This window comes from Episyrphus balteatus, chromosome 3, assembly GCF_945859705.1.
Source record: "Episyrphus balteatus chromosome 3, idEpiBalt1.1, whole genome shotgun sequence".
NCBI classification, from domain to species: Eukaryota; Metazoa; Arthropoda; class Insecta; order Diptera; family Syrphidae; genus Episyrphus; species Episyrphus balteatus.
The window spans coordinates 601,192-617,123 of record NC_079136.1 but is presented as its reverse complement, the minus strand read 5'-3'; the positions used below and the strand labels follow the sequence as shown (position 1 = coordinate 617,123).

General features: G+C 32.6%; 1 protein-coding gene across 1 annotated transcript; it reads left to right on the top strand.

Moving 5' to 3' along the window:
- Window positions 1–5,790: 5,790 nt before the first annotated feature.
- LOC129912986 (nuclear pore complex protein Nup107) lies at window positions 5,791–14,990 on the top strand. Its single transcript, XM_055991278.1, has 3 exons — window positions 5,791–6,509; window positions 12,861–14,474; window positions 14,553–14,990. Exons 1-3 carry the CDS (start codon window positions 5,930–5,932, stop codon window positions 14,915–14,917), a joined length of 2,559 nt encoding a protein of 852 aa, XP_055847253.1. The 5' UTR covers window positions 5,791–5,929; the 3' UTR covers window positions 14,918–14,990.
- The last annotated feature ends 942 nt before the right edge of the window (window positions 14,991–15,932 follow it).

Here is a 15,932-nt window from a genome sequence, read left to right as displayed (position 1 = left end):
CTAAAACATTGCGGTTTTTTGCGACTTTTTATAATATTGGCTTCAAAAGGTGTTGGGGACGGTGATTTTTTTTTTTTTTTTTTTTAATCAGATTTTTCTTTTTTGACACAGGATCGTAATTAACTTTCATTTTTCTTTCAAGAAATAAGCTTTCTGAATTTTTAAAAAGCTGTTCGTCACGTGACATTACAGAAAAAATTAATTTTTTTGGGACCAAAGGTTGAAATATATAAATTTCGGAGCAAATAGAGAAAAATTTAACGGATTTTGATTTTGCATATATGAACATAGAAGAAGATGGCTGAGTGCCTCCAGAAATAACAACACCTTCTTAAAACAAAATATAAATTGGTTGCAATATGAAATATCGTTTCCATGCTGAGCCCATGGCTTTGTTGGACGGCCTCAAATGGATTTTTCAGACCTAAGCGAACGGTCAAAGAGACGTAAAACAGAAGATTTACGTTCTAACTATAATGCCGAAGAATTAAGCTATGCTGCGCCATGCAACTGCGAGAAAAAGAGAAACTTGTTCATCAAATGTAATGAAAAATATAATATTTTCAACTCCTTCACGTGCTGAAAAATATCAAAAGCTTTGAAAAAAATTGACCAGAAAATTATTCCATATACAGCAGAAGAAGCACTTTCAATAGTTGTTGAAGGAAAATTAACTTAGTTTCATAATAACCATATGTATCCAAACTTAAGCCTCAATAAAATTTATTCATTCATTGGACAGCTCGGCGAAGAAGCCCAAGAATCACGAAACAAAGATATAAAGCGTTTCGAGAAAGTTTCCCAAGAAAATTTTCGAGGCAGCAAAATATGGAAGATGTGTTTTATAATCTCTTGGTGTCTTCTGACCCATTAATAAGTGGTTTGAGAAAACTAAATCCTAAAACAAAAAATGCGTTTCCCTCTGAAATACTTCAGTTTCTAATAGAACCAGAGATCGAGCAAGCAGACTTATAGTTACAGTTTCACAACTCACAAGTCATTGAATGATATACAAACATACAAACTCACACTCATGTTTATTTATGTACATAGTTGTTATCTATGCCTGCATTATTTATTTATTTATAATAACGACTGTTCAACTGTTTTTTTCAATCTATTGAATGTATAAATATTGTATTATTAAATGTCAAATGAAAGAAACCCTATGGCGTAAAGTAAAAAAAAACGACTTTTTTCATTTTTTGCTTCTTTTTTGTGAATTTTCGTGTAAATTTACTTAAAAATGGTGAATTTTATGGAAATTATCTTATTTTGATATAATCATGCAATAATAAATTTAATAAACACAAAAAATAATTTTGGCCATGTTTTTGGGAAAATTTACCTGTGTGCAGCGGTACCTAAAAGCTAAGGAACTTTTGGATGAGGATTTGATATCAACCAACGACGAAGAGAACATCCCCTTCTACGCTGATCCTAGATCAGCTCACTGTCGTGGCTGAAAGCCTCACCCCTCCCTAATCCAACCTTCACAATGACAACCGGACTTGAACAACCTGAGTTAAGAAGCTGCCAGCAGAATTAATATTTAAAACAAACACAATTACAATTAACTGTAAATTTAGCTTATGAAAAAAAAAAAAAAAACAATGTAAAAACGTTAGGCCCCTTTTGTGCCAACATAATACTAATATAATCAATGTAAATTTTTAGGGCCATTTTTTTCACTCGCAGTTGAACATAACTTGAGAATTTTTAAAATAAAAATTCTCAAGTTATGTTCAACTCCGAGTGAAAAAATGGTCCTTAGATAACTAGCCTTAAGCAAATTGTATATATATAATTACTGTTCAATAAAAATATCGTTAAATCGTTAAAATGCACACATTTTACATTGAATTTTTTTTCAAGGTAGAAAATGTATTATTTCCAATAAAATTTTTTTTAATTCAAAATATAAACATTTTTCAGTTGCAGTAACATTTTTTTTTTCAATGCAAAATATTTTTAACTGCAATAATTTTGTTAATGCAGTTTTTTTTTCTAATTGCAATAATTTTTGTAATCTGTAATGGAAAACAAATGCATTAAAAAATTATTTTTTACAACCCTGAACTTATTACAACTTTAGAACTTTGCGATGAAAAAATATTGCTCTACAAAGAAATAAAATGAGGATGCTTAAAAAAGGGGGACATTGCGTCCCCTTTTCACATTTTCAGTTATGGGGGACAATTTAGTTCCTGAAATGTGATTGGGATAGTCCCCCCAAAAGGAGGACGAATGATAACCCTACTTTGAAGCCTGGTACGCAGATCGAGCTAAATTTTAGCTCCCATACAAATTATCGAAAAAATTTAGCCGAGTTAAAATTTATGTGAGCATTTTTTTATCGATAATTTGTATAGGAGCTAAAATTTAGCTGGGATCTGGGTACCAGGCTTGAAGGGAAAAACTCGATTTTTAGCAACAAAAAAAAACCGCTTATTTGCTATTGGAAAATAAAACATTATAATATTTTATTAAAATCAATTTTTTAATTAAAATTTAAAAAAAACTCTCTAGTATTTTATTTATTCATATGGTGTCTGGATAAGAATCAATAAACATGTTAATAATCCAGTCAAATAAGGGTTTAACCTCGGATTGAATGTTAGTAGAAATTTTTTTTGCTCAATATCTTCCTTTTGCCATTCTATAACATATCTCAAAAGTCTAGAAAAATCTCATGTCCACTTGTCGCGATTTCAAGGTCAAATCGCGAAATGGAGATTTTCAAAATTAGCAAAAATAGGCTATTTTATTATATACACATATGATACGTGATTTCAAGGTATTTTTTAATGCTGATTCCAAAAAATCTAAAATCAAGACAATCTGACGTCTCTGGAAAAAGTTATACCTGTTTTTCATCTGTCAACTCATATTATTATAACAGTTGCAAACTTACTGCCGAAAAACCCTTAAAAGTTATGGTAGATGAACCAAATTTTGCATGAAGATTTTAGAATCCATCATTATTAGAAATCAAAACAATCCATTACAAAAAATATATATACCTACGAAATAATGGTATTTTTTGATGGAGGGGCAAATTTTAGGATATGCACTAAAGAAGATTCTTGTTCATCTTAGGAAAAAGTGCAAATAGGCTAATTTTTTCATTTTAATCTTTGTTTGGATATTCTTTAATTACCCTCAAAAATCTAAAAAAATCTCATGTCCGCAAGACCTAATTTTCTTGGTTTGAAAATAAGGTGCAGATTTTAAAAAATTGGAAAAATACACTTCATATATTTGTGTCAGATCAACATGAATAAGGTGCATTACTTTTCAGGGACGGTCAGGTTGACTTGTTTGTGAGTTTTGTTGGAATTAGTGTTAAAAAATACCTTTAAATCATGTCGCTTATGTTGGCATACATATAAAAAATTAAACTTTTCTTATTAATTTTTTTAAATCTGCACCTTATTTTCAAACCAAGAAAATTAGGACTTGCGGACATGAGATTTTTTTAGATTTTTGAGGGTAATTAAAGAATATCCAAACAAAGATTAAAATGAAAAAATTAGCCTATTAGCACTTATTCCTAAGATGAACAAGAATCTTCTTTAGTGCATATCCTAAAATTTGGCCCTCCATCAAAAAATACCATTATTTCTTAGGTATATGTATTTTTTGTAATGGATTGTTTTGATTTCTAATAATGATGGATTCTAAAATCTTCATGCAAAATTTGGTTCATCTACCATAACTTTTAAGGGTTTTTCGGCAGTAAGTTTGCAACTGTTATAATAATATGAGTTGACAGATGAAAAACAGGTATAACTTTTTCCAGAGACGTCAGATTGTCTTGATTTTAGATTTTTTGGAATCAGCATTAAAAAATACCTTGAAATCACGTATCATATGTGTATATAATACCATAGCCTATTTTTGCTAATTTTGAAAATCTCCATTTCGCGATTTGACCTTGAAATCGCGACAAGCGGACATGAGATTTTTCTAGACTTTTGACTTTTGAGATATGTTATAGAATGGCAAAAGGAAGATATTGAGCAAAAAAAATTTCTACTAACATTTATTCCGAGATTTACCCCTTTTTTCTCCTTATTTGACTGTATTATAAACAAAAACAATACATGATCCTGCTTTCTAGAGGGACCATTTTTATTGAACCAAAAATTAGTTCATATTTTGGTCAACAGATTGCTTTTGTCTGTCGGCTGGGAGAAAAATAAGAGATAGAGCATGAGTTTGGAGAATAAACAAATATGAGCGAAATAGAGATTAATCTGTGTCTATTTTTATCCAAATCGTTTTATTTTGTCATCAATAGCTGCGTTCCTTTGGGAACTTTTATCTACTGCTTAGTAGGGGAAAGGTGCGAACAGTGAGACAGTGCAAACACTCTTTTTACATATGTATTATATTTATATGTTCTTTCATAAAAAAATGTCATGTAATTAGAATTCCTTCTGGTTTTTTGTTATTTTATATTTTTCCGAAAAATGACAAAAAGTAAACAGTGAGACATTATGTAAAAGCAAACAGTGAGACATAGATTTTATAAAAAGCAAACCGTGAGACATATAGATTTAAAAAAAATCTATTATTTTAGAATGACTTCAATATGATTTTCGTAGTGTTTTTTCTTTCGTTTTTTTTGGCTTTTTGTTATTTTTTTTTTTGAAAAATGGGTTAAAGTAACATAAATTAATTAATTATATACTTGTCAATTACCTAATTATTTGACGTTTTCGTTAATTTTTTTTTCAACTAAGAATGTCTCACTGATCGCACCCCTTGCAAACAGTGAGACGTTTTGACTTTTTCTACATTTTAGTCCAATGTGATGCTCTCATTCATTCCTTAACTACAAGTTCTTTTGCAACATTAAGATAAAATATGTCTTAAACTGTCTTCAAAGTTTCGTTAAGCTATCTTTAAAACATTCTAAGATATACCATTTTAAAAAAAGGGTGTCTCACTGTCCGCACCTCTCCCCTACTTAAAACTACTTTGACCTAGTTTTGCTGTATTGAAAAAGTAGTTCAAAGCTGCTTTTAGTACTAAGCAGTAGATAAATATTTTCAAAGGAACGCAGCTATAATCTTTATGGATCATTGGTCAAAATAAAACGCAGCTAATATTTTAATTTTTAAGACATTTACTAGTCTAGTATGCAGTTCGAACTCAATTTTAGATTTCAAAAAAATTATCTCCAAAATGATTGCATAGTCAGCTATTACATGAAGCCTCAAGAGGCGCGCCTCTTTTCAAACGTTATGAGTGCAAAAGAGAAAAAAGATGAAACAAAAAATTATCCGACCAGAGAGTCGTGGGTGGGAATTCTGAGACTCTTTTTTGACGTTTCTTTTTCCCCTTTTCCTTTTTTCAACATTCTCTTTCATTTCTTTATCCTTCTTGGTGCAATACAACAACAAAAAATTTGAGTCCTGGACTCAAGAGGCATCGTGTAATAGTACGCGCCTCACAAAATGATTATCAAAAGAAAATTAGAAAAAAGAGTCAAGCCTCTTGAGGCTTTATGTAATAGCTGACATATTAGGCTAAACTAGACAGTCCAAATAATTGCAAAATAAACTAAGGTGTAAAATAAATGTTTGTACACCAATTATTTTATTTATCTCTTATTTTTTACTTGACCAATAAATTTTTATTGCATAACAAAACGCTACATAATTATAGTTCATACACTGGCCACCATGGCGCCTACAACATCATCAAACTCTGTTTCCGCCCTTACAATACGTAAATACGTAATGTAAACGTAAGAATTCGTAGCCGGCTGTCACCTGTCTGTCAGCAAAAATTTTGTTTGTACTTTTTGTAGGTAATTCGTTTTCTAGAGCGCGTTTTTTGTATTGTTCAATAAATCTGTCTTCTTATTACAAATTATCTTTGAGTAAATAATATTATAAATAGACTATTTCAAACAACAATGTCCGAAACAACTTTTGTATCTAAACGTGGTCTAATTCGAACCAAAGAACCTCGTGCAGATACATCCACCAAATCCAAGAATTTGGATCTGTCCATAACCCTCGCTCCAAGTGAAATTCAAAGAATTTTAGATGGACACAACACCTCAAATCTCAACAAAAGTGCCAACTTTTCCATGTTGTATGAAAGTACCAGCAATATCTTGGGAACAGAGCCGGCAAACAGCGAACGTTCGGTTCTTGAGAATAATGAGCTTGGAATAAGGGAAAAAGCAAACATGCTATTTCCTCAGTTTCTTGAAGTGTTGCAAAGTCGCACAAATGATTCAGAAATCTTTGATACCATTCAAGATATAATTCACACATGTTCTGGCATTATTGACGAACTTAATCGAGATGGAATGCGTGGAAATTATGTCAAGCAAAAGTCTGAAGAGCATTTGTGGTTCGAACAGGAGCACAACACTTGGAAACTGTTGTATGCTTTGTACAAGGACCGAATCATGGTTCAAACCGAACACATGGATGAAGCCGTTCTCGGTTGTTCGGATAAAGAAGTCATAAATCAACTTTATACTTGTAAGTTCTGTTTTTCTGCGATTCAATGCTTAGGCCTCCAAATAGAAAGATTTCAAAGATTCCAAGAAAACGTTTACAAACAAGAAGAATAAATTTAATTTATTAATAACGATGTTCAGAAATTTATTATTATGGTACTTTATTTTTTCATTAATATTTTTTTTACATTGTTTAAGTTTAACATTTGGTGCATTTAAGCATGGCCTTAGCCGTTTGCCAAGAAATAACATTTAAAAATTTTACTATACATAATATGTATAAATAAAAATTAGAAGTAGCTTGGCAAATATTTAAAAAATGTCATCTATTATTCTTGACCTACAATGGTCCGAAAAAGTACACTCCTTTTCATTAGAATAGGTACACAACTTTTCAAATGTTCAGTATTCGTTTTTTCCTCACAGTGTAGGAAAAATAATAATTTTTTGATGTCAAGTCATTGTTTAAGATGTTAGCAGAATCAGCAAAAAAAAATAATTCAAAACGTGTGGTTATTTTTCTTGTTTCTCTATGGCAAAGCATTTCACATTGAAAAACTGAGTAATTTTTTTGTTTTATCAGAATAGGTACACATAGAAAATGATGTGAAAGTGGTCCATGAAATGAATTAAAACCAAGTTCTTCTTAAAAATGTATTTTACTTATTTTAATAGTGGCGTTTTTATTCTTAAAAAAAAACAAAACTGTCCAGGAATTGCATTGTTAAATCTCTTTATGCAATCTATCTGAATCTCTTCCTTAAATTGTTAAAAATGGTGGGTTAGGAAATATTTTTGTCTTAAAATTGAATATCACAAATTTTATCAGTACGGGCTAGCCATTTCCAATCATTTTCAACAAGGTTCAGGGTTGTTTTCTATGGTAGATGCTCAAGTACTTTCTAAATTTGCACTTCTTCCCAATATTTTACAGAGCATTTTTTGTGGTAGGAGGCGTGGTCCTGTTAAAAAATTCAGAATACTGGTTCACAAATACTAGAGAATTAAGGAAAAGTTTCTTGAATATCCATTTACAAATAATTGTGACCATTCTTCACGTTTGAAATTCATTATTTGTATTATCGTAGAAGATTACTTTCTTCAATGCCTTAACACTTCTTTTTTAACAATGAAGTTGGTCTCAAAATGGTTTCTCCTTTCGCAGAATGTTAAACTGATAGTTTAACTCACCAAGGACATCAAAATTAAATGTTCGTTGATCCAAAAATAACAAGAAATACCACTTAACTTTTCATGTGGTAAAGGATTTCAAAAACCTTAAAAGTATACAATTCTGTTCTTGGTGTAGTAATGGTGTCTTTTCAAAATTCAGCCATTTTAGAAGATTGGGACTAATGCCCATTCTATTTACTGCCCTAAAATTACAAATAACAACTGTTTTTCACTTTTCTTCTTGTCGTTAATCCACCAAAACTGGTAGCACATGTAAAAATTTACTCGTCTTAAAGTGTTTTTTTTGCATTTTTTTTACAACCATTAATTTTTTCTAACCCCAGAATGTTTGTATCTGAAGTCTGGATAGAGCATATTCACAATTCGTAATTTTTTTTAATCATACCAGTATTGGTGGATCCTTCATTGTTTTTTTTTTTTTCTTAAGGTGTTTTCGCCAAAATTTAGCGATTTTAATCCATCCATGTTTTTCAAAATGGTAGTATGATTATTAAATTACACTTAGGAAAGTTATGATCCTAAGTGGGCTGTAGGTCTGTCTTGGTAATTTTAATATATTTCGTCGACGTTTCGGGCGTGATTACACCCTTCTTCAGGACTCTAAAAAATTTTATTCTAAAAATACTAAACAAATTAAAATTAAAATCTATACTTACAATATTTTAAAATAATAAATTTTAAGATGTTTCTTAAAATTTGTGGTGGTTAGTTTTCTGGTAGGTATAAGTATCTCTTTTATATTTTTGTAAATATTTCAAAATTCAAAAATTGAAGCCTTGAAAAAGACGTTTCAATTAATCGAATTTCAAAATAATGAAATCTAAATTTCAAATATGATAAGAAAATCAAAATTTGACTTTCAAAATCAAAAACGATCTTCAGAAATCATGTCAGATATAAAATTTAGCCTAAAATATATCTAAACTGGCTATATATACTGCTTAGTCCTTCGCAATCTGATCGCCTATTAACAGCCCACTTAGGATCATAATTTTGATTGAAAAAAGGTCACGAAAATAGGATAAACACTTAGGAAAGACCAGTTATTTGTTTTAATGGTAAATTTGCTCGAAATCCACGAAAACATTAAAGATAACAAGGGTGTACCTATTCTGATGAAGAAAAAAATAAGTTGATTTTTCCTCAAAAAATACTTTACAAGAAAAACAATGCGAAAGTTATGGTCCATTTTGAAATAATTTTAGCTGTTGCATTTCCCAACATCTTAAAGTGTCATAAAACAATAAAACCTTGTTAGGTCACGTACCACTATTGGGGACAAACGATTAATGAACATTTGAAAAGTTGTGTACCTATTCTGATGAAAAGGAGTGTATTTTGACAAAATGAACATTTTCTAACTGAGAATAATCTGTAACGGTTAAACATAAAATAGGGAAGTTGACGGTTATTTATTAAGTATATTATGGTGAATCTCATGATGGTAAATGTCAGTCATATAGTTGGTATTATGCTTCGAGGCTGCATTTTTTGTATAAAAAGTACAAATTTTTGAGGGAAAAAAATATTTTGACCAATGTTCTTTTTCAATGTTGGTAAGGTAAGGTAATGTATTTTACGTGTTTCAAACACTTATAAAACTGACCGACTTGTTAAGGCCCCGATTTGTAAAAAATTGGGCAAAACAGCGGAACTGAACATTGAAATTAGTGCATCTTCTGTTGCAAGTCATAATTTCGGTGTGTCTGTTAAAAAATCTGTGGAGAACTGAATTTATCACGGGAAAAAACAAATTACCAAATATGAAAACACAAAAATGTAATTATACAATATTATACTATTTAAAATTTACCATAAATGGATACAAAAATGAAAAAAATGCACTAAAAAAAATAGACGCATTTTGAAGAATTCACTTTAAATCGGGGATTGACTCCAAAAAGTCTGAATTTGGAAATGCCATTCTTTCATCAAAAACTTTGTTAGCAAAAGTACCCTTTGCGTTAGGCTCGAAGAAGACAATTTTACCATGTTTATGGGAAGATAAAACAGTATTTATCTCATAAAGCAAAAATTAAAAAAAAACTGAATTCTCAAAGGAATTTTTCCGACTGTTGTATATTGAGAGCAGTGTGGCAATAGTAGGCAAGTTTATTCCATTTTTGGCTATCGTTTCGTATGTGTTTGACATCTTCAATGTTCATTAGATTCATGCCGTAATGACTACGCCTTATTTCCTTCAATAATGGACAGGACCCAAGAAAATGGTTTTCGTTTTCTCCAGTGTTGCACAGAGTGCATCGAAATGCGACATCCTCACGATGTGGCTTACAATTTAGCTTGTGAAGCTCACCTCTTGCTCGGATTAACATTGATAGTTGGACAGGAGTGGAATCGGCTAAGGTGATAGTTGATTGTCACTCTTTTGAACATCACCTATTCTTTTCTCTGAGCAAAGTGACCACCAAAACCCTACAAGTGCAGAGATTTCGATGAGTATTCGACTCACACGGGGAAGACTGAGGTTTGATCCCTACCGGTGCCCAATTTTTTTTTTTATTTCTTAATAAATATTAAATATTTTTTATTTTTTCTTCACAAGAAACCATATTTTATTCAACGAACTAAAATGTTCGTATTATTTTTTAATATAATGAAGTCCGTTGAGGATTGCAATAAAAATAGAAAGTGAAAGTGACACATAAATAGCTGTCACCCACAATCCATAACAAAAAGGTGATCGTCACTTTGATAATCACCTTACGTGGAGCAAAAGTACTTATTGTGATGATCAACAATCACCTTAGCTTAGACGATTCCACCCCAGAACTTAATCCGGTGTTCGCATAATTAACTTGTTCTAGCTGTCGCTACACAACCCTTGTTCCTGGGCTCAGCTTGTGTTACATTTCTCTTTTCATTGCTTCTTCTACATCCAGGATACATTTTTTAGGTATATTCTGCCACTTAAAAGGATTTTAAGCTAATAGCTTTTCTGACAGGAACATGGGTTAGGCGAGTATCATCATTCTCGTTAAAAATTTTTGTCATATAACTCATGTTTTGTTTGAGCATAAATATAAACAGTGGTGACATGCCACTTTCAATTTGGGCCATGTAATTAGGGGTGGTTGATGGAATTCGATATAGTGTTTTGAGGAAAAACCTCAAAAGTTTTTCTACTTCTTCATAGTATTTGCTTCCCCAAACCAGTGCCCCATAAAACATTACGGACCGAAGAACAGCTTCAACAACTTTTATTTTCGATGGAATTCCAACTCTAGCATTTGCCATCAAGTTCCGCCAAGTTGAATAAATCGCCTTTTTCAAATCAGACAGTTTCATTTTGAAGTGCTTTTTGAAAGAAAGATAAACTGATTTATTAAATCTCCTAACTAGTTGTAAGATTTAACATCTTCTAGATCCTCTCCACCATATTTCCATTTTTCGTTTTCTGCTAGGTGACCTGATCCATTTCTGGACACAATAACTTTTGAATGGGTCGTGTTGATTTTATGCAGTTGTATTTGCAGTATTTTTGCAAACAGTAAAGTTGTAACTTTGATTCCTTCACTTATAAGTCCAGCCAGTAGGAAGTTTGCTATGTCATCCAAAAACAGTGAAGATATCAAAGGGCTCAGAAGACATCCATGTCTTACACCTATTTCTATTCCAAACCAATTTGATAGGTCTTCTCCATTCCATATTGGTGAGTTATTAGCGATGTAGAGACTCATTATGTTATTTAAAAACTTTGTTGATACACCTATTTGAGACAGTTTGTAAAATATACCTACATTTTCTGTTGGTCGCGTCAAAAGCCGCTCGAAAATCAATAAAGAAAGCATACAATTTTTTTCCTCGATTAAGGTAACCTTGAGCAATGCTTGTTAAATTGAAGATTTGGTCTACTGTAGAAGAGCCTTCACCAAATCCTGCTTGAAATTGGCTCAACTTATTGTTTTCTTTGACCCATTTTGAAAGTTTTGTATTCAACAGACCAGTACAAATTTTCGCAATTGTGTTTATAAACGAAATTCCTCTATAGTTCAATGCAATATTGGGGTCACCTTTCTTGAATATTGGGAAAATTAGATTCAGAATAAAAATAATTTAATGAACATCGAAAGCTAATAACAAACAAAAAATCGATTGCTAAAATTTCAATATCTACCCTCTCTCAATCGTACATTATCTTATTATGGTAATCAATTTTTTCTACTTCAATTTGAGTTTTGTTCGTAGATCCAAAAAGTATGCAGAATCCATTGCTTTTGTAATAATGTCCGCCAGTTGTTCTTTCGTCCCAGTAGCTTCAATTTTTATATTTTCTTTTGCAATATTGTCGCTTATAAAATTATATTTTATGTCTATGTGATTGGCTCCTTTACTTTCCAGGTTATGAGCATCGTCTGTTATCTTCAAATATGGTAATCGCTTCGTCTTTATTTTCTTGTAAGTCCTGCATTATACCTACCTTTCAACCATATAGCTTCTGAAACAGCTGAACTTAAACCATATAAAGCCGTAATTTAAAGCTGCCAGACTTTCGAATCCGTTTTTAGAAGGCATAAGGCTATAAAACTGCATACTCACATTTTGGTTATACCTAAACTCCCAAAATTTGCTGTGGGCTCTCGGTCTATAAAGCAATGTACTCGGCTTCGCTCGATGAAGTAGCAACAGTGGTTTGCTTCTTACTGCACCAGGAAACAAAACTTCCATAAACTTGAAAAACATAACCACTTACTGACTTTCTATCTACTATAACAGAAGCCCAATCTGCATCTGCATATCCAATCAGCGGTGGATCTTGAGTTCTATTAAAGTTTAATTTTAAGAACACTTTTAAGAGCACTTCGGGTGGATTCTGTTGATGCCTGCCCATTAAATTTACTGCATAACATATATCCAGTATTGAACATAGCATAATATACATTATACTTCCAAGAAGTTCACAATATGGTTTCTGGAGCTCTTGACCAGTGATATTAGCTTCCAGCTGCAAACCTTTTTTCATAGGGGTTTTAACAGATTACAGTCTATCATTCCGAATTTTTAAGAAGCTTTTCAATAGTTGCTTGTTGTTGAATCGATGACTTCTTGTTGCCAGCAATTAATAGGTCATCAACATAGATTCAGAATCAATACGTCTTTTTCTTTTTTATATGGAGGCCTAAGCAACGTTTTCATAATTTTTTTTTTTTTTTGCTTCTAGGCAACCCACACATTCGAGAATACCAACTGATTGTTGATTGGCTGGAGGCCTGCTATGTCAAAGATGAAGCAATGCACGTTGGTCACTCAACCGACCGCACTGTTGCCTGGGAAAACACCCTCTTTCAACTGCAAAATCCACACGATGTTGCTTTTGGCAATGGACGTGACACTATCAAGTCTTTAGACCCAGATGCTCCAATCCGTGAGAAGAAGCCTCTTCATCCGCTCGATGAAGAAGACAACTTGCGACTCTCGAAAGGGATTTTCGCTGAAATACGTCAAGGACGCATTGATGAAGCCATGGCACTATGCAAGTATTGTGGGCAAACTTGGCGAGCAGCTATCTTAGAAGGATGGCGGCTCCACGAAGATCCCAACTACGAGTCTGCAAATCCTAAAGAAAAGATTCCAATCGAAGGAAATCCCCGTCGTGATATCTGGAAAAAGTGTGCCTGGATGATGGCTGATAGCAACAAGTTCGATGAATACACTCGTGCAATTGCAGGTGTTTTGTGTGGTCATTTGGAATCACTGAAATCTTTGCTAAGCAAATCCTGGCTTGACTTGCTGTGGGCCTATCTCAAGGTACAAATTGACATCCGAGTTGAAAGTGAAATTCGCTCCCTAATGCCTCAAGATTACTGGGACAACAAGATGTCTTTGGAACAAATATTCGACGAACTTTCGGTTCACAAGAACGAAAGTGTAAAGCAGGCAGCGAAAAATAAAATGCACATCATCCAGAAGTACATAATTTTGGACAACGTTCCAGAGCTTTTGCAAAAGATGCGCTCTTGGGTAGATGAGGAAAAACTGTCCCCCCACATGCTGCGATTCCTCAGCCATATTGTGCTTTTCATGCGACAAATTGGGAAAGTTGATAAGGAAGAGGTGGCCGATGTGATAATCAAGGCTTACGTTGAATGTTTGATTGATTTGAAAGATCCACAGTTGGTTGCTTTCTATACTGCTGGTCTGCCTGGAAAAATGCAAATATTGCTCTACTCGAAATTCTTGGAAACTATTAAGGAATCTCCAGCTCGAGCGGCAGCTTTGGAAGAAGCCGCTTCGGCTGGACTTGATGTAGAGGGTATAACCAGACACACAGTACAAACCATACGCACTCGTGTGTTTGATGACGATGGTGAAGGAGAAGAAAAACGACAAGGAGATATCTCCGAATCAGAACAAGAGAAAATAAAAGTCCTGGAATGGCTTACATTCTATCCGGAACAAAAGGGTGAACTTTTGTGGCAAGCAAATGCTTTGTTTCGAACATTTTTGGCTCAGGGAAAGAGCGAATGCATGCGTGCGGCTTTTGAAATGGTCCCAGCAGACACATTGTCACAAATTATTTCATTGTATGGTTCCAAGGATAATTTTCCTTGCCGCGAAGAATGCAGCATTAAAGAATACCTCAGTTATAAAGTTTATTTGGTGGCTTTAGATGGCTTCAATGATTGGTCTCAACTATATCATAATCGACCAAAAGAACCACAAGCTGTTAATACGAATGCTAATTTTACAGAGCGAATCGCATCGGAACACAAAGAGCAGGTCTATCGTTCGGAACTTGATCGCTGGAAAATGAATTTGAATGAACAAACAGCAGGTAATTGTTATTGCTCTCGAGCAACTACTTTTAAGAGTTAAAAAAGATAAATTTAATTTTATAATTTTCTAATTTCAGTTACTCGAGATGCACTCTTCAACGTTCTCTTATTCCCAGAAAAAGGCTGGCTTATCGATCCAGAAACTGCAAAGAATCCCGTCGATGTAGATCAATTAGATTGGGAGAATCGTTTGCATCAGTTGCAAAAGCTTCGGTCTATTTGTATTCCTGAAGTTGTATTGCTTCTGCATAAAGTTCTCCATCAGAGCGGTGACTACAAAGGTTGTATTAAATTGGCTGATGAAATTTCTAGCGAAGCAAGACAATTATATAAAGTTTATACAAAGCATAAGCTAGCTGAATTGCTTTCGAAAATATCTGAATCGTGTCTAACATTGCTGAATGAGAAACTTGATCCATGGGGATACCCAACTACGGCATAATAATAAATCAATTGTTGTCATTCATAATTATTAAGTTTTTTTTTACACACCTCAATAAATTTCTTTAAATTAATCAAGTTTTATTTCTATTGAGAGTAATAGTTTGTTAATTTCTTCTTTCAAAATTGTGAATTACAAAATTGTTCATATTTATAAATTCTAACAGGACCTGATACATCTTTATACAATTGCAACTTATACCTACACGACAAAAAAATAAATTAAAAGATGTTAGTTCCTAAATTTCATAACTGTGCGATTCCAAAGTAACAGAGAGGACATATTGACGCTTGTTTAAAGTTTATCTCGTTGAAGAATCAATCTATTTTCTTAAAACTTGGTGAGACTAAAGAGCTCATCATAGAGTCAATGTTGAAGTTTCACGAAAAACGTAGCGAAACTATTCCCAAATAAAGTCTGTGAATAATTTAGCTACTTTTACTTTTATCGTTAAAACTTCTAGAACATCAACCTTAAGACTCACAAAGTTTCAAGAAAAAAAATTGCTTCTTCAAAGAGATAGGCGTGTTTTTTTGGCAAAGCTATCCGCAGTAGGATTTACCAAATAACACTGAACAAAAATTTATATGCACTTACAAAGATAAAGGAAAACGTAAACGTAAAAAACAATGCCAAAAAAACACAGCTAATGTTTAATTTCTGGACTTTACAACTGACTCTAACCCTTAATTACTTTTCATCATCTAGCTCATCATTTAGCTAGCCAACTTTTGTAACTTTTCTGAATTACTAGCGGTAAAATTAAAATTTCTTTTTCGGAGTTTTATTTACCAATATTTTTAATTTGTAAGGAAAAGTTTAATGTTAAGCGTAAAAAAAAATAATTATCAAAAACTGAGAATCAGCAAATTTATATGAAATGCAAAAATGCGAAATGAAACTCGATTGATGTCACAGATGAGGGCTCTAAATACGTGCTCATCTTTTAGAATATTGTATTTTTTAACAAGGCAAAGATTCGTTTATCGTGTTATTAAAAACAAATAATGTTTTA